Genomic DNA, 18,106 nt, shown 5'->3' on the forward strand with positions numbered 1-18,106 from the left:
TGTCCTTATTATAACAAGAGTAAGATACACTCCTTTAAGTTGGACACTGTGCTCCATCTATTTTAGGCTTCCCAATAGGGAGATGAAGTAAGTACTGTTCATACACTGGCTGGTATAAATGCATGCTGTGGAGCATCTCTGTGGCAGATATTTATAAAAGCTGCTGCTACCAAAACAAAATAGTGATGTACTAAAATAAAGGAAAATTAAAATGTGATCTGTTGCCATGTGCAACATCACGTTGTTCAATTGCACTAATTTCAATAAATCTCCTGCATAGACATACAAAAATAATGCAAAATATCCTTTAATTTCTGTGGGACATTTTTATTTTGATTAGATATAGACTAAAGGGGGGAACACACGGGGAGATGTGCCCCAGAGATGTGTGCTGAACGATCTAGCACAGAACGCTCAGCACAGCGCGATGTGTGCTGAGTGAGGGGGGCCTCTTATTTCACCCAGCGGTGAAGTGAGAGATCTAACTAGATCTGGCATGCATGCATGCATGCCAAATCTAGAGCCGGCAAAAGTGACGCGCGGGACCACGCATCGCTGTCGCCGGCACCCTACACACGGAACGACGTGTGCTTAATTTCTAAGCAGTCTAGTCAGACTGCTTAGAAATGTAGTGTGTACCCCCTTTAGCTTTGCTTTCATGCATTTAAATTAATTATTTATTCCTCTCCATGTGGCTCCCAAGAATACGTGATCAAAGATTTTTACTCTTACTAGTTTAGGGAGTTAAACAAATGGGATTTTCAGAATGCGCCCAACCATCTGATGTCATTATAAAATATATTTGTTATAGGTAGACAGGAGACATTAGCTGTGAACACAGTAGTGACAGCAAGGCAAACAAAACCAAATGCTTGCCTTCATGCACAAGAGCCCAGTCAGACAACTCAGCAAAAAGCAGACTTGCATCAGGACAACATTAGCAGTTGTTCTTCCTGTTTTTCCAAAGTTTGTTAATCATGAACATGTAAATCAGGGTAAAAACAAGACTTTGTCTCGTTCTCAGGGGACCGTATCCTGCAACTCCTGGACTGTCGTCGTTCAGAAAAGGAAGCCGCCACGTTTGTCAAACTTCGTAGGCAGATAGCTCGTCAGTCTAAGGAGTCTGAGCGGTGACCCTGGTGTGTGAGTTGCTGCATATAGCAATCTGATTTGCTAATGGGTCAGACCAGGAGAAGTTTTCTACTATATGGTCAATGAACTGAGGAGGTGTCGGCTGGGCATTATCAGGGTGCTGTGCAGAGCTTAAACTTATATACTTATGTAATTGTACTGGCGGACCAATGGCTGCTACTATCTTTTCTACCATGCAGATACCTGTATAGAATAGTCCTATTTAAACTTCCAATGCTTAATGCTGTCACTGTTCTGAGATTAGAGATATACCAATTATACAGGATTAAGGAGCCTGATCAAAGCCCTTATTCATGTGTTAACAACAGATTCCACATGATTAATGCAATTCTATATAACATCTTTATTTATTAAGGTAGTAACTAAGTTTTGAAATTTAACTTTCATTGCTACTGTTTTAGCCTATGCCAAAACAGCGGCTTATCAAAGAAGCGGTCTTGACATGAGACAGTGATAAATTGCACTGAACCATATTCTACAGCAAATAGCAGTCATAAAGAACCAATGATTCTATGGTAACAGCTGGTGACGTTTCTGTCAAATTATTTGGTTTAAGATTGTGTGACGTCATCATTACACCACACAGAGTTTCACCATGCAATCATACATTCAAAGGATTGTATCAAAAAGTCATAAGATCAATCCATGCAAACGTAGATTTGATATCACAGATAAATTGTCAGAATCATACAGTTATGACAGATGTTACAATCTGATTTGTATGAGGAAAATAAAGTACACTTTTATATTTATACTAAAACTGTATTATGTGTTACCCTCATGTGTTGAGTTCTGTACAATTTCATCAAAGTTAGTAAAAGTATATTAAACAGTGGCAAAAAGGTGAATGTTCACAATATAATTATTTAGATAAAGATGTAAAGTTAAGATGTAGATTGCAAAAGAGTAGCCCAAGAGTTAATGGTTTAAAGTTCACAAAGGATCAAACTTTTGGTCAAAAGTTTGCAGATAGTTGCCTGTGGAAGCGGTTGCTGTTGACACTGTGATGAGTTGATGTTCCTTCTCCAAGGGACATGATTGAGTTCCAGCTGATGAAAAAGATGGGGTACACAGGCTGGATGAAGGAAGCATGAAACTGATGAAGTAGTAACATATTGTCTGATACCTCATGGAAAGAAAGACTTCCTGCATCCCAGTCTAGAAAGATACCTAGTTTCTCCTGCTGTCCTGTGGCTACCAAAACTCTTTGACCATCATGCCAGGCATAACAGCGGGTACTGTTCCACTCTAAGCACCAAGACTGTGAGTTTCTTCCTGCTAAACAGTAGCTCTGGTGCCCTTTGCGGGAGATATCATGGTAGGTAACACCCAAATTCACACGATTTCCAGACAGGCATACTTCCCAGTAGTGACGCCCATGGGCCATTGGTTCCCTACCCAGCACTTGGGTGTAATGATTAAACCTTCCTGGGTGTTCTGGGTAAGCCTGAGGTTGAAGCTTGCATAGCACTCTGCGATTCCCTTGCATAAGACACAAGTTATGATGGGCAGTGTCTGGGTCCAGGCTGATATCACGGTAATCTGGATACAAGAAGGTCATAGGTAACATGTCAATTAAATTAATTCCAACAAGCAAGGGTGCTGGAGAAATCTGATACATAATGGGTGAGATGTGAAAAGATTCTTGTAATAAATGTCTTACACTGGAGAAACTCGTCTCTTACACGTGGGATCAACGGCAGCAGTGGGCTTCTCCATAATTTAGGTTGTAATATGGGACAGCTGCTATGTGTGGTCCACACTATAGAACAAAGTAAGTACATAAGTGAAGCAGGACAAATAACACTGCAGTTATAATATGGGCAAATGTGATATCCTTCTCGCCTTAACATACTCTGCAGTACCATCCTACTTGCCTCAATATACTCCATGGTACAATCCTTCTCTCCTCAACACACTTTGTTCTACCAATCTCCTTCTCTTCCTCTCCTCAATATAATTTTCTCTACTATTCTCCTTACCTCAACATACTCTGCTTTAACCATCCCCCTACCCCAACATGCTCTGTGATATCATCCTCCTCTTCTCAACATACTTTGCTCTACCGTCCGGTACGATCCTCCTCATCTCAACATAGTCTGCTTTATTATCCTCTCCAGCTCAAAATACTCTTTGGTACCATCCTTCTTGCCTTAACACACTCTGCGGTCATATCTATCTTGCCTCAACATACTCTGCTTTCCTATTCTCCTTACCCAGAGGCGTAGCGTGGAGACATGACACCCGGAGCAGGGTCATGTCACGGCGTGCCCCCCCTATTTTATATATATATGTATTTATTTTTCACACACAGGCACAGACATACATAAACACACACATATGCACCTAAATACACACAGATATACAGACATACACACAAACACCCATATACACAGACATACTGTATACAAAGAAATACATATACACACAGACATATGTATACACAAACACACATATGCACACATATAAACATAAAAACTCTAATTTACACACAAACACACACACACACACACACACACACACACACACACACACACACACACACACACACACACATATACATATACACCTAAACACACAGTATACACAGACATAAACACACACATATAGACACATCTATTCTCGCCCAGAAGGCAGCAGCTCCTCGTTCTAGTATGGAGGAGCGGAGCTTCTATGTGATTGACAGGCTGGGCCTCCGTGGACAGGAGGAAAGGACTGTGGGAAGGGGTGGCCACCACACTGCCTGCATGTTCCATATCACTGAATGCAGATACAGTACCTGACAGCCAGGAAGGTTCTTCTGACAAGTCTCCAAACCTTCCCTTTTCCCTAACAACACACCACACTAAACTGTTCTGGACTCTCTGCATTGCAATCAGTGACATGAAAGATGCAGGCAGTGTGGTGGCCACCCCTTCCCTCTCTTCTAGTCATCTCCTCCTAACAAAGTCCCGGCTCCCAGCTCTGTTACAGAGAGCCGGCGCCTTCCGTTCCCAGCGGCGCCTAGAGCTCGAGCTCCACTCGTTCCACCCTTGCTACGTCCCTGACTTACATCAACATACTCTGCTTTACCATCCTCCTTATCATCAACATGTTCTGTGGTACTATCCTCCTCACCTCAACATGCTTTCCTCTACCATCCAGAACATCCTCCTCTCCTTAGCATACTCTGTGGTATCATCCTTCTTGCCTCAACATACTCTGCTCTACTATCCTCTTTACCTCAACTTACTCTGCTCTGCCATCCACCTTAGCTCAATATGCTCTCTGTTACCATCCTCCTTAGCTCACCATGCTCTGAGTTACCATCTTTCTTGCCTCAAAATGCTCTGTGTTACCATCTTTCTTGCCTCAACATGCTCTGTGTTACCATCCTTCTCTCCTCAATGAAAACCGTTGTGCTATCCTCCTTATCTTAACGCATACATGAGTGTGCCTATGTGAAGGAAACTGGAGGCAGCTATAACATGCAGCAAGTTTTAAGATCATCAAAATTAATTGCATCACTGATTCCCAAACTGGGTCCTCAAGGAACCCTATCATTCCAGCTTTTAAGAATATCTATCAATGTTTAAGTACAGGTGACATAATTCGTTTTTCAGTCAATTTGTTTATACCATCTGTGCACAAGCAAGGATATCCTTGAAACCTGCATTGTTAGGGTGACTTGAGGACCCAGTTTGGGAAACCCTGAATGACATTAAATGAAAAATGACAATTTACTTGATGCACAATTCTAAATTAACTGTATTTAGCTTGGTAGACCTAATGGCACTTAAAACAACCCACAGTATTGGTCTTGCACACAACTAATACACAAATGTTAGTTAATCAGTAAAAAGCACACAAGGCATCAGGATGGTTTGGCACACCCCTGCCCAACCTCAGTCACACCAAGGTTCATTCCTCACCTTGCTGTACCAGCCTACCCATATGATCAGCACATAATTCCAGTAAACACTCCTTAAATTTCGAGACAGCTGCATATAGTCCTGACCACTTGTGATCCTGAATGGAGGTTTCTTCCTCCTGATATGACAAAATAAAGAATTAAAAGTTCATAAGATAAAAGTATAAGACCTAGCAACTGCATAATTTTTATGATGAAGAGCATGTAATGTATGTGGTATGCATGTGGTATCACACAACATAGGAAAGGGTTCTTCACTGTAAGGACAATGAAGATTTGGAACTCCCTGCCGGAGAAGATAATAATGGCAGACTCTGTAAATGCATTTAAAAACAGATTGGACAAATTTCTAACTGGAAAACGTATCCAGGACTATAGCATTTAACATAGTGTCATTAATATCAGGTAGTGGTAAGAATCATAGTTGTCAATTGGTACTAAACCATTACTTCAGCAGGTGCATTATAATAGGAACAGCTTAACACAGAATACAGGTTGAACCCAATGGGCATTTTGCCTCTTTCCAACCTCACTAACTATGTATAATATCTGACTCTGCAGAGACTACTGGCCTGCTTTAAAGTTGGGACCAGCACATCTTTAATGCTATTGAACAAAAAGAACCAGTTTCCATTTGTCACCTCCTAAATTACCGTCTAAGTAGCAGGAAAATGAAGGGGGCCCTGTAAGAGCATAGAAAAGCAACTAGCTATTGGCTTTTATAGGAAGGGCTGGTCACACTATAAGAGGAAGATATGCAATGTGGGAGTCACCTATTTAATTTTTTTTTGTGTGTTGATTCTGCTTTGGTCATCATCATCATCATCATCATCATATGTATTTACAGCAAACATTAAGCATGGGAAATAAATACACTCCTAAGAGGTATTTCTAGAGATACAGCCACCTCTAACTAGACTGCATTCCAAGGGTTGTGCTACAGTTGGGTCTGGGTGGCCTTACTTTACTGAACCCCCTTGATCTGCCTCTCCAAGCATGAGATATAAGCTCAACTTACATTCAACTCTAAAGTTGAGTATATACTTTGCAGATGCATGGTGTAAAGGAAGTGTATTTTTATGCAAAGCAAATGGATTTATGTCCAACTCTAAATCAGGCTCAATGTGTGTGTTTTAATCAGACTTAACATGTTCTAGCTGGAAATAAGGAACAGCACAAATAATACATATTGATATGTACAGCTGATCCCTACCGCTGTCACATGCTGGTCCTGCTGCTGATCTGGAACAACCTGGGCAGACTGCATTGCTGTCATGGTAAGCCCTTCCACCAGTTCATGGCTGTTTACATTCTTCAGCACTTGGCTTTCTGCCTGTTCCAGCATCTGCAGTAGCCGGAACCCTGAGGCCTGCAGGCTTCGCGCCATGTCTGAGAACCCCTGGCTTACTACTCTGCGCTGTTTGGCATATGAAACCTGTGGGGATGCAGAGTTATTGAACCAGCTCAAATACATTTGTCAACTTACATTATTTTCTTGAAAATTATTTAGATTGGGTGTCTTTTGTAATGTACATTGTCCTAGATTTCTGTCAGGGCATATAGATTTACAGATGGAAATGGTGCATTTATTATAGGAGCAGAAGTTTGCACAGATCTGGGAAAAAAAAGATTGTGGAGCAACATTGGTACAATGAGAAAGTCATGGAGAATCACTGTGGCGTTAAGCCATTTCCCCTCTGCAAAAGGGCTTGAATATGCCCCACCCGATCCTCCGTCAGCACCAGTTTGCGTGGCTGATTTCCACTACAAGGAAGAAAATGAGTGACCTTAAATACAGTTATCATTATATTACCACCAACACCCTTGGATATTGGGAAGAGCTCCAGGGACTGGTTGTTGTTTTAATAAGGGCAATAATTTATTTTGGTGGTCCAGCAGCGAACCAATATAAAGTGCCTTTAGAATACAGGTCTCAGACAAGCTAATTAATGAGTAGTTCAAGGTGGATAGGCTTCTGCTAGCCTATAAATCTGACCAAGAAAGAAGAACATATGCTTAGCTGGAATGTTAGGGTTAAATTTACTAAGATGGGATGTCCATAGCAACCAATCAATCAGATTCCAGGTATTATCTTGTAGAAGGTGCTAGATAAATGAGAAGTAGACTCTGATTGGTTGCTATGGGCAACATCCCATCTTAAATATAACTCCCATCTTAGTAAAATCACCCCTTAAGGGCCCTACACACTAGAACACATGACCAATGTGAAAGATGAACAATGTGGAAGATGAGCAATTTCCCTTGAACTTCCCAGAGCCCTGACAAATGAAATTGAGTGTCACACTAAGCAATTTTTCAAACAATTTGAAAGATGAAAGATATCTTTGAAATTGGCACCTTATTTACATATTTTAATATTGGGGAGGCATTTCTGGGTGTGTGGGCAGGGCTGCAGAAGGGGGAACCAATGAAGTTTTTTTTTGGGTGTCTATTGATTATTGTGGACCTGGCCCCCATAGGGAATAATATGGCCCTGTGCTGCCTGACCAAGTACTGGTTTGGCACTATGGCATGGGAACCTCGCATTGTGGGTCTTCCTGCCACAGTGCCATCAGCCCTGTGCTGATAGCAGAGATTTTGGGGAGACTCCAAGATCTAAGTCCCCAAGACTTGCTGCTACCAGTCTGGACTGACAGTTCTAGTGTTTAGACACACACTTTTTTTTAAAACATTTTAAAAAACACAAGTAAAAAGCAGCAAATCCACCAGAATAGGCCAGTGTCAGAGATGTGTGAGTCTGAAACCCAATGCACATTGGGCCTAATTCAGATCTGTTCGCTCGCTAGCGTTTTTTGCTGTGCAGCGATCAGGTAACTACTGTGCATGCGTATGCACCGCAATTGACAGGAAGAGGGCGTCTTTGGGTGGCAACTGACCATTTTCTGGGAGTGTTTGGAAAAACGCAGGCATGTCGAGGCGTTTGTAGGGCGGGTGTCTGACGTCAATTCTGGGCTCGACTAGGCTGAAGTGATCGCAGCGGCTGAGTAAGGTCAGAGCTACTCAGAAACTGCACACACTGTTTTTGTACTGTTCGGCTGCACATGCGTTCGCACACTGTCAAAGCTAAAATACACTCCCCTATAGGCGGCGTCTATCTGTTCACAGCGCTGCAAAAATAGCTAGTGAGCGAACAGATCTGAATTAGGTCCATTGTTGGCTATTACTTCTGGCAATTTGGAGGCCAAATCGCCAGAAAAATGCTGCAAATTCAGTTGTCACAAATTTACAGCCTATTGAATCCCCCCTGTCTCTAGCAAATGAGTACCTTTGTCTGAGTCACAATTAAACAAAGAAGCATGAAGCTACAGTGCCATATGCCTGATTATAGGAGAGTTTTGGTGCTACAATGCATCCAGGGCCGGTTCGAGCCCTCTGTGCGCCCCGGGCAGGAAATGGGGGCGTGGCTTAATACAGGGGCGTGGTCAGTTACGCCCCCTGTACAGTAGTAGCGCTGCTTAAATGCTGAGCGGTGCGCGATGACGTCATCGCGCACCGCTCAGCAAAGGTCCTCTCCACGAAGGGAAACTAGACGCGTAGCGTCTAGTTCCCTTCACAGGGGACACAGCCGTGGGACACAGCGGGCAGCGGAGGGCACAGCAGTGGCGGATCTTGCCATAGTGCGACGCCCTCCGGAAGGCGGCGCCCCGGGCCAAAGTCCTGCTTGCCCGTGGCAAGATCTGCTACTGAATGCATCATCATCAAGATCATTTTTAGCTTTTAACTTCATAAAGACAAAAAACGTTGATCCATGTAAATACATTTTTATATTCCTCTAATGCTACACTATGGGCCTGATTCTGAGTCCAAAGCAAGTCCACATGTTGACGGATCTCATGGATAACTGCAAACTGTGCATCCGACGCAGAAACAATGGCAGACTGCGCATGCCCATACTATGCATAATCGCACGGCAGAAACTTGCATCAGCATAAGTAAGCGGACTGCCACAGCCGAACAGAACCGGCTGTGGCAGTTCTCAGCACCTTATGGCTCATGCTCATGATGAAGTCTGGTGCCAATTACCTAAATTCTTCATAGTGGAAAAACCTCCTTTTATTGATCAGCTTTAAGTACAATATTAAATGCATAGCAGATAAAGGATCTATGGGGGTCATTCCGAGTTGATCGCTCGCTAGCAGTTTTTAGCAGCTGTGCAAACGCTATGCCACCGCCCTCTGGGAGTGTATTTTAGCTTGGCAGAAGTGCGAACGAAAGGATCGCAGAGCAGCTACAAAAAAAAATTGTGCAGTTTTGGAGTAGCTCCAGACCTACTCAGCACTTGCGATCAGTTCAGACCATTCAGTTCCGGATTTGACGTCACAAACACGCCCTGCGTTCGGCCAGCCACTCCTGTGTTTTTCCTGGCATGCCTGCGTTTTCTCTGACGTCCTAGTGGATGCTGGGACTCCGTAAGGACCATGGGGATATAGCGGCTCCGCAGGAGACAGGGCACAATAATAAAAGCTTTAGGATCAGGTGGTGTGCACTGGCTCCTCCCCCTATGACCCTCCTCCAAGCCTCAGTTAGATTTTTGTGCCCGACGAGAAGGGTGCAATCTAGGTGGCTCTCCTGAGCTGCTTAGAATAAAAGTTTAAGTTAGGTTTTTTATTTTCAGTGAGTCCTGCTGGCAACAGGCTCACTGCTACGAGGGACTTAGGGGAGAGAAGTAAACTCACCTGCGTGCAGGATGGATTTGCTTCTTAGGCTACTGGACACCATTAGCTCCAGAGGGATCGAACACAGGCCCAGCCATGGAGTCCGGTCCCGGAGCCGTGCCGCCGACCCCCCTTGCAGATGCCGAAGTTGAAGAGGTCCAGAGGTCCAGAAACAGGCGGCAGAAGACTTTCAGTCTTCATAAGGTAGCGCACAGCACTGCAGCTGTGCGCCATTGTTGTCAGCACACTTCACCAACAGTCACCAACTGTCACTGAGGGTGCAGGGCGCTGGGGGGGGCGCCCTGGGCAGCAATGTATAATACCTTTTTATGGCTAAAATACATCACATATAGCCCTTGAGGCTATATGGATGTATTTAACCCCTGCCAGATCTCACAAACTCCGGGAGAAGAGCCCGCCGAAAAGGGGGCGGGGCCTATTCTCCTCAGCACACGGCGCCATTTTCCTGCTCAGCTCTGCTGTGAGGAAGGCTCCCAGGCTCTCCCCTGCACTGCACTACAGAAACAGGGTTAAAACAGAGAGGGGGGGCACTTATTTGGCGATATGATTACATATATAAAAATGCTATAAGGGAAAACACTTGTATAAGGGGTTGTCCCTGTATAATTATAGCGTTTTTGGTGTGTGCTGGCAAACTCTCCCTCTGTCTCCCCAAAGGGCTAGTGGGGTCCTGTCCTCTATCAGAGCATTCCCTGTGTGTGTGATGTGTGTCGGTACGTGTGTGTCGACATGTAGGAGGACGATGTTGGTGAGGAGGCGGAGCAAATTGCCTGTATTGGTGATGTCACTCTCTAGGGAGTCGACACTGGAATGGATGGCTTATTTAGGAATTACGTGATAATGTCAACACGCTGCAAGGTCGGTTGACGACATGAGACGGCCGGCAAACAAATTAGTACCTGTCCAGGCGTCTCAGACACCGTCAGGGGCTTGTAAAAACGCCCATTTACCTCAGTCGGTCGACACAGACACAGACACGGACACTGACTCCAGTGTCGACGGTGAAGAAACAAACGTATTTTCCTTTAGGGCCACACGTTTCATGTTAAGGGCAATGAAGGAGGTGTTACATATTTCTGATACTACAAGTACCACAAATAAGGGTATTATGTAGGGTGTGAATAAACTACTTGTAGTTTTTCCTGAATCAGATAAATTAAATGAAGTGTGTGATGATACGTGGGTTTCCTCCGATAGAAAATTATTGGCGGTATACCCTTTCCCGCCAGAAGTTAGGGCGAGTTGGGAAACACACCTTAGGGTGGATAAGGCGTTCACACGCTTATAAAAACAAGGGGCGTTACCGTCTCCAGATACGGCAGCCCTCAAGGAGCCAGCTGATAGGAAGCTGAAAAATATCCTAAAAGTATATACACACATACTGGTGTTATACTACGACCAGCAATCGCCTCAGCCTGGATGTGCAGCGCTGAGGGGGCTTGGTCGGATTTCCTGACTGAAAATATTGATACCCTTGACAGGGACAAGATTTTATGGACTATAAATGCATTTCTATATATGCGAGATGCGCAGAGGGATATTTGCATTCTGGCATCAAGAGTAAATGTGATGTCCATATCTGCCAGACGAAGACACGACAGTGGTCAGGTGATGCAGATTCCAGACGGCACATGGAAGTATTGCCGTATAAAGGGGCGGTCCATCGGACCTGGTGGCCATGGCAACAGCTGAAAAATCCACCTTTTGTTACCCCAAGTCACATCTCAGCAGAAAAGGACACAGTCTTTTCAGTCTCAGTCCTTTCATCCCCATAAGGGCAGGCGGGCAAAAGGGCCAGTCATATCTGCCCAGGGGTAGAGGAAAGGGAAGAAGACTGCAGCAGGCAGCCCATTCCCAGGAACAGAAGCCCTCCACAGCTTCTGCCAAGTCCGCAGCATGACGCTGGGGCCGTACAAGCGGACTCAGGTGCGGTAGGGGGTCATCTCAAGAGTTTCAGCACGCAGGGGGCTCACTCACAAGTGGACTCCTGGATCCTACACGTAGTATCCCAGGTGTACATTGGAAATTCGAGACGTCTCCCCCTCACAAGTTCCTGAAGTCTGCTTTACCAACGTCTCCCTCCGACAGGGAGGCAGTATTGGGAACAATTCACAGGCTGTATTCCCAGCAGGTGATAATCAAAGTACCCCTTCTACAACAAGGGAAGGGGTATTATTCCACACTATATTGTGGTACTGAAGCCAGACGGCTCGGTGAGATCTGAAATATTTGAACACTTACATACAAGCGTTCAAATCAAGATGGAGTCACTCAGAGTAGTGATAGCGAACCAGGAAGAAGGGGACGATATGGTGTCACTGGATATCAGGGACGCTTACCTACATGTCCAAATTTGCCTTCTCACCAAGGGTACCTCAGGTTCGTGGTACAGAACTGTCACTATCAGTTCAGACGCTGCCGTTTGGATTGTCCACGGCACCCCGGGTCTTTACCAAGGTAATGGCCGAAATGATGATTCTTCTTAAAAGAAATATGGACGCTTTCCTGATAAGGGCAAGGTCCAGAGAACAGTTGGAGGTCGGAGTAGCACTATCTTAAGTAGTTCTACGACAGCACGAGTGGATTCTAAATATTCCAAAATCGCAGTTTTTTCCGACGACACGTCTACTGTTCCTAGGGATGATTCTGGACACAGTCCAGAAAAGGATGTTTTCTCCCGGAGAAGAAAGCCAGGGAGTTATCCGAGCTAGTCAGGAACCTCCTAAAACCAGGAAAAGTATCAGTGCATCATTGCACAAGGATCCTGTGAAAAATGGTGGTTTCTTACAAAGCGATCCCATTCGGTAGATTTCACGCAAGAACCTTTCCGTGGGATCTGCTGGAAAAATGGTCCGGATCGCATCTTCGGATGCATCAGCGGATAACCCTGTCTCCAAGGACAAGGGTGTTTCTTCTGCGGTGGCTGCAGAGTGCTCATCTATGAAAGGGCCGCAGATTCGGCATTCAGGACTGGGTCCTGGTGACCACGGATGCCAGCCTGAGTGGCTGGGGAGCAGTCACACAAGGAAAAAATTTCCAGAGAGTGTGATCAAGTCTGGAGACTTCTCTCCACATAAATATACTGGAGCTAAGGGCAATTTACAATGCTCTAAGCTTAGCAAGACCTCTGCTTCAAGGTCAGCCGGTATTGGTCCAGTGGGACAACATCACGGCAGTCGCCCACGTAAACAGACAGGGCGGCACAAGAAGCAGGAGGGAAATGGCAGAAACTACAAGGATTCTTCGCTGGGCGAAAAATCATGTGATAACACTCTCAGCAGTGTTCATTCCGGGAGTGGAAAACTGGGAAGCAGACTTCCTCAGCAGGCATGACCTCCACCCGGGAGAGTGGGGACTTCATCGGGAAGTCTTCCACATGATTGTAAACCGTTGGGAAAAACCAAAGGTGGACATGATGGCGTCCCGCCTGAACAAAAAACTAGACAGATATTGCGCCAGGTCAAGGGACCCTCAGGCAATAGCGGTGGACGCTCTGTTAACACTGTGGGTGTACCAGTCAGAGTATGTGTTCCCTCCTATGCCTCTCATACCAAAAGTACTGAGAATCATAAGAGGGAGATGAGTAAGAACGATACTCGTGGTTCCGGATTGGCCAAGAAGGACTTGGTACCCGAAACTTCAAGAGATGTTCACGGAAGACCCGTGGCCTCTACCTTTAAGAAAGGACCTGCTCCAGCAGGGGCCTTGTCTGTTCCAAGACTTACCGCGGCCGCGTTTGACGGCATGGCGGTTGAACGCCGGATCCTGAAAGGGCATTCCAGATGAAGTCATCCCTACCCTGGTCGAAGACAGGAAGGATGTAACCGCAAAACATTTTCACCGCATTTGGTGAAGATATGTTGCGTGGTGTGAGGCCAAGAAGGCCCCTACAGAGGAATTCCAACTGGGTCGTTTCCTACATTTCCTGAAAACAGGACTGTCTATGGGCCTAAAATTAGGGTCCATTAAGGTTCAAATTTCGGCCCTGTCGAATTTCTTCCAGAAAGAACTGGCTTTAGTGCCTGACGTTCAGATGTTTGTAAAAGGGGTACTGCATATACAGCCTCCTTTTGTGCCCCAGTGGCACCTTGGGATCTCAATGTTGTTTTGAGTTTCCTAAAGTCACATTGGTTTGAACCACTCACCACTGTGGACTTAAAATATCTCACATGGAAGGTGACGATGCTATTAGCCCTGGCTTCAGCCAGGCGTGTGTCAGAATTGGCGGCTTTATCATATATAAAGCCCTTACTTAATTTTTCATTCTGACAGGGCAGAATTGAGGACTCGTCCTCAATTTCTCCTTAAGGTGTTTTCTGTTTTTCACATGAACCAACCTATTGTGGTACCTGCGGGTACTAGGGACTTGGAGGACTCCAAGTTACTTGACGTTGTCAGGGCCCTGAAAAATATGTTTCCAGGACGGCTGGAGTCAGAAAATCTGACTCGCTGTTTAGCCTGTATGCACCCAACAAGATGGGTGCTCCTGCTTCTAAGCAGACGATTGCTCGCTGGATTTGTAATACAATTCAGTTTACACATTCTGTGGCAGGCCTGCCACAGCCAAAATCTGTAAAAGCCCATTCCAAAAGGAAGGGGGCTCATCTTGGGCGACTGCCCGAGGGGTCTCGGCTTTACAACTTTGCCGAGCAGTTACTTGGTCAGGGGCAAACACGTTTGCTAAATTCTACAAATTTGATACCCTGGCTGAGGAGGACATGGAGTTCTCTCATTCGGTGCTGCAGGGTCATCCGCACTCTCCCGCCCGTTTGGGAGCTTTGGTATAATCCCCATGGTCCTTACGGAGTCCCAGCATCCACTAGGACGTCAGAGAAAATAAGATTTTACTTACCGATAAATCTATTTCTCGTAGTCCGTAGTGGATGCTGGGCGCCCATCCCAAGTGCGGATTGTCTGCAATACTTGTACATAGTTATTGTTACAAAAATCGGGTTATTCTTGTTGTGAGCCGTCTTTTCAGAGGCTCCTTCGTTGTTATCATACTGTTAACTGGGTTCAGATCACAGGTTGTACGGTGTGATTGGTGTGGCTGGTATGAGTCTTACCCGGGATTCAATATCCTTCCTTATTATGCACGCTCGTCCGGGCACAGTATCCTAACTGAGGCTTGGAGGAGGGTCATAGGGGGAGGAGCCAGTGCACACCACCTGATCCTAAAGCTTTTATTATTGTGCCCTGTCTCCTGCGGAGCCGCTATATCCCCATGGTCCTTACGGAGTCCCAGCATCCACTACGGACTACGAGAAATAGATTTATCGGTAAGTAAAATCTTATTTTTTCCACCACTCCCTGAAAATGGTCAGTTGACACCCAGAAACGCCCCCTTCATGTCAATCACTCGGCGGCTGCCATTGCGACTGAAAAGCTTTGCTAGACCTTGTGTAAAAATACATTGGCCAGTTGTGAAAGTATGTCGCGTGTGTGCACTGCGCCGCATGCGCAGAACTGACGCTTTTTCACTTAATCGCAGCGCAGCAAACATTTTCAGCTAGCGATCAACTCGGAATGACCCCCAATCTTTCCTGATAAGCAAATATCACACTGCATTAATTTGGAATAATATTGTTGTCTATTAGTAATCCTACTGCAAATTCAAGGTGCAGATTTGGTGTGGGCATATACAGAAGCCTCACCTGTAATTGTAAAAGGTCCTTCCATATTCTTTAGGTAAACATTACTTTATTCTACTTTATGGATTTTCCCAAAGTGTGTATGCTATGTATGTACTTTGGTTAAATTATATATTTCAACAACAGAATATTGTCAGAAATGCCATCCTCTGTACAACAAACCCCTCTGGATTACCCACACGTTTTAGGCAGACAGGAGCAGAACAAGGATTACTGGGCACATATGGCCTGATTCAGCAATGTACGCTGATGCTACCGAAGCTGCAATTTTTTTCACAGTTTGACCGCAACACCATCATGGCAGATGCGCAGCAAGACATATGCATCCGCAGTGGCAAAGAAATTACTCTGCTGCGTACAAAATCAACATTGTGTTTATCTCTGAATCAGACCTATAGATCAGATTAAAGGTAGATAGTTGGAATACTCACCTGAACACTGATGGCTTCCTGGCTATTTCTGCATATAGGTGGTAAATCAAATTTGTTACTAGTTTTGCTTTCAAGGCTTCCGTCAGGCAAGTTTTGATGACAGAGATCTTCAAATGGCATTCCCACAGTCTTGGCTTGGTTGCTGAGAGCTGTCATCCCCTCACTTGATTCTTGAAAGTTTGAGAAGTCTTCTACCATTTGTGACAGAATACTGTTCTTGCAGAGTCGTGGTGAAGAGTCTGGTCGAAAGGTGGAACGACACTGGGGGCAGGAGGTAGGCATTCCCTGTAGAGACCAGCATTGAGTAATACATGCCAAGCAGAAAGTGTGCCCACAGGGGATGGTGACAGGCTCTCGGAACAGGTCCAGGCAGACCGGGCAATACAAATATTCAGAACAGAGAAAAGCAGCAGTCGCCATCGCAGAACGTGAGCGTACAAACATAGAACTGGATGGGAAGTAGCAGGACAATGGCAGGATGTATTCTTAGCTATGCACCTTCCTCCAGCATAGCACACAGCTGCAAAGATGTGGCCAAGGAAAAACAGTACTGACAGATATACTACTTTGTTTTAATCACTTATCACACTTCTGTCTAATTTATGTATCTCTGCAATAAATAATCACCCTTGATATTAGGACGGCTTTCTGTGGATACAGCTGGACGTATATGTTTATTAGTTACAGAGACAGATAGAGCTTAATAAATTGTAAAACCTACATTTTATAGTCACATTAAGGGTCTGATTGTGAGTAGCACGCACTGCCAATGTCTGAAGCAGTGGAGGAATGTTTTTATACTGTGTATGAATGGAAGTAACACTGTCCATGCGTACTGATTGTTAGCGCACAGTCACAGTACTGATTCAGCTGCACAGTGTCTAAATGGATCAGAAATGTATTGGGCGCTCCTGGGCGGTAGCTAATCAGAAAGCACAGAGATGCTTATTCTTATGGGAGTGATAAGGGAGTGTCATGGCAGTGTCGCTGATAGTGGTTGGGTGCACAGACACTTCATTGCTCACATAGGAGGCCCTAATCAGCCAGAGAATCTGTACCTAGCATAGGGATGGTGAAAGTATCAATGGATGATGCCACCTAAAGATGCACATAGTGGACGCTTCAATCGTTGCACATTTGAACACAGGGCAGTACACCAGGAAAGGGCTTTGTAGCGGCATCAGCATAAAGTTGCAGACACTACAGCAGCAAAAGACACAGACAAAGATGTGGCTGCATCTGAATCAGGGCCTAAATCTATTTCTCAGAATCCAGCAGGGGACTCTTGTACGATGTAATACAGAGGATCCTACAGGACTCAACGCTTTGGCACCTGCTTTCTATACACTTTCTGCAGGGATTTTGTTATACCCTTTTCACACCAAAATCCCGGGTCCAATCTGGATAAAGTAAACACAGTTTCAAGCCGTGTCATAGCTGCTGAAACCGCTTTCTCACCGCACATTGGACCGAGTTATTCCTGCATCGCCATCTTCATACTGCACCCATGTCTTCTCTGCATGTCACTCCCTTGAGGCGGGCCTCTGCATACACAGCCAACCAGCAGCTTTTAGATGTAACCCGGGTCACACCTTTCACACTGCGGTTTATCTGGGTTGGTCCTGGGGCCCTGAACCTGGGTTGACCCATTCACACAAAGGCCCTCATTCCGAGTTGATCGCTCGCTAGCTGCTTTTAGCAGCAGTGCACACGCTAAGCCGCCGCCCTCTGGGAGTGTATCTTAGCTTAGCAGAAGTGCAAACGAAAGGTTAGCAGAACAGTGCTGACATTTTTTCAAGCAGTTTCAGAGTAGCTGCAGACCTACTCCTTCCTTGCGATCACTTCAGTCTGTTTAGTTCCTGTTTTGACGTCACAAACACGCCCTGCGTCCGGCCAGCCACTCCCCCGTTTCCCCAGGCACGCCTGCGTTTTTTTAGCACACTCCCAGAAAACGCTCAGTTACCTCCCAGAAACGCCCCATTCCTGTCAATCACTCACCGATCAACAGAGCGACTGAAAAGAGTCGCTCGGCCTTGTGTGAAACTGCATAGTTTTGTGTGAAAGTACGTAGCGCGTGCGCACTGCGGCCCATACGCATGCGCAGAAATGCAGATTTTTAGCCTGATCGCTGCGCTGCGAACAACGGCAGCTAGCAATCAACTCGGAATGACCCCCTAAGCCAGGACCCAGATATCCTGGGTCAGAGTCTTAAGGTGTATACACATGGTGAGATTTGGGCTAACCCTGATTCTCACTATGCGATAG

General features: G+C 45.4%; 2 protein-coding genes across 5 annotated transcripts in view; one reads left to right on the forward strand and one right to left on the reverse strand.

Annotated features, from left to right (window-relative positions):
• Window positions 1-1,912, forward strand: part of UNC13D (unc-13 homolog D) — a 178,364-nt gene extending 176,452 nt beyond the window's left edge. For all 3 annotated transcript variants that reach the window (XM_063960576.1, XM_063960575.1, XM_063960577.1), the window contains one exon: window positions 1,025-1,912. In XM_063960576.1, the coding sequence (XP_063816646.1) occupies window positions 1,025-1,134 (110 nt within the window). In that variant the 3' untranslated portion in view covers window positions 1,135-1,912. The remainder of the gene's footprint in view (window positions 1-1,024) is intronic.
• LOC135055954 (E3 ubiquitin/ISG15 ligase TRIM25-like) lies at window positions 1,481-16,343 on the reverse strand. Of its 2 annotated transcripts, XM_063960578.1 has the most exons (5): window positions 15,842-16,340; window positions 6,276-6,497; window positions 5,064-5,181; window positions 2,816-2,914; window positions 1,481-2,694 (listed from the first exon to the last, which is right to left on the reverse strand). In XM_063960578.1, the coding sequence occupies exons 1-5, from the start codon at window positions 16,283-16,285 to the stop codon at window positions 2,108-2,110; spliced, it is 1,470 nt and encodes a 489-aa protein (XP_063816648.1). In that variant the 5' UTR covers window positions 16,286-16,340; the 3' UTR covers window positions 1,481-2,107. The 2 variants fall into 2 exon arrangements, with proteins under 2 accessions (XP_063816648.1, XP_063816649.1); XM_063960579.1 differs by lacking the exon at window positions 6,276-6,497 and having other exon boundaries at window positions 15,842-16,343.
• Between the last annotated feature and the right edge of the window lie 1,763 nt (window positions 16,344-18,106).

Source organism: Pseudophryne corroboree, chromosome 3, assembly GCF_028390025.1.
Source record: "Pseudophryne corroboree isolate aPseCor3 chromosome 3, aPseCor3.hap2, whole genome shotgun sequence".
NCBI lineage: Eukaryota > Metazoa > Chordata > Amphibia > Anura > Myobatrachidae > Pseudophryne > Pseudophryne corroboree.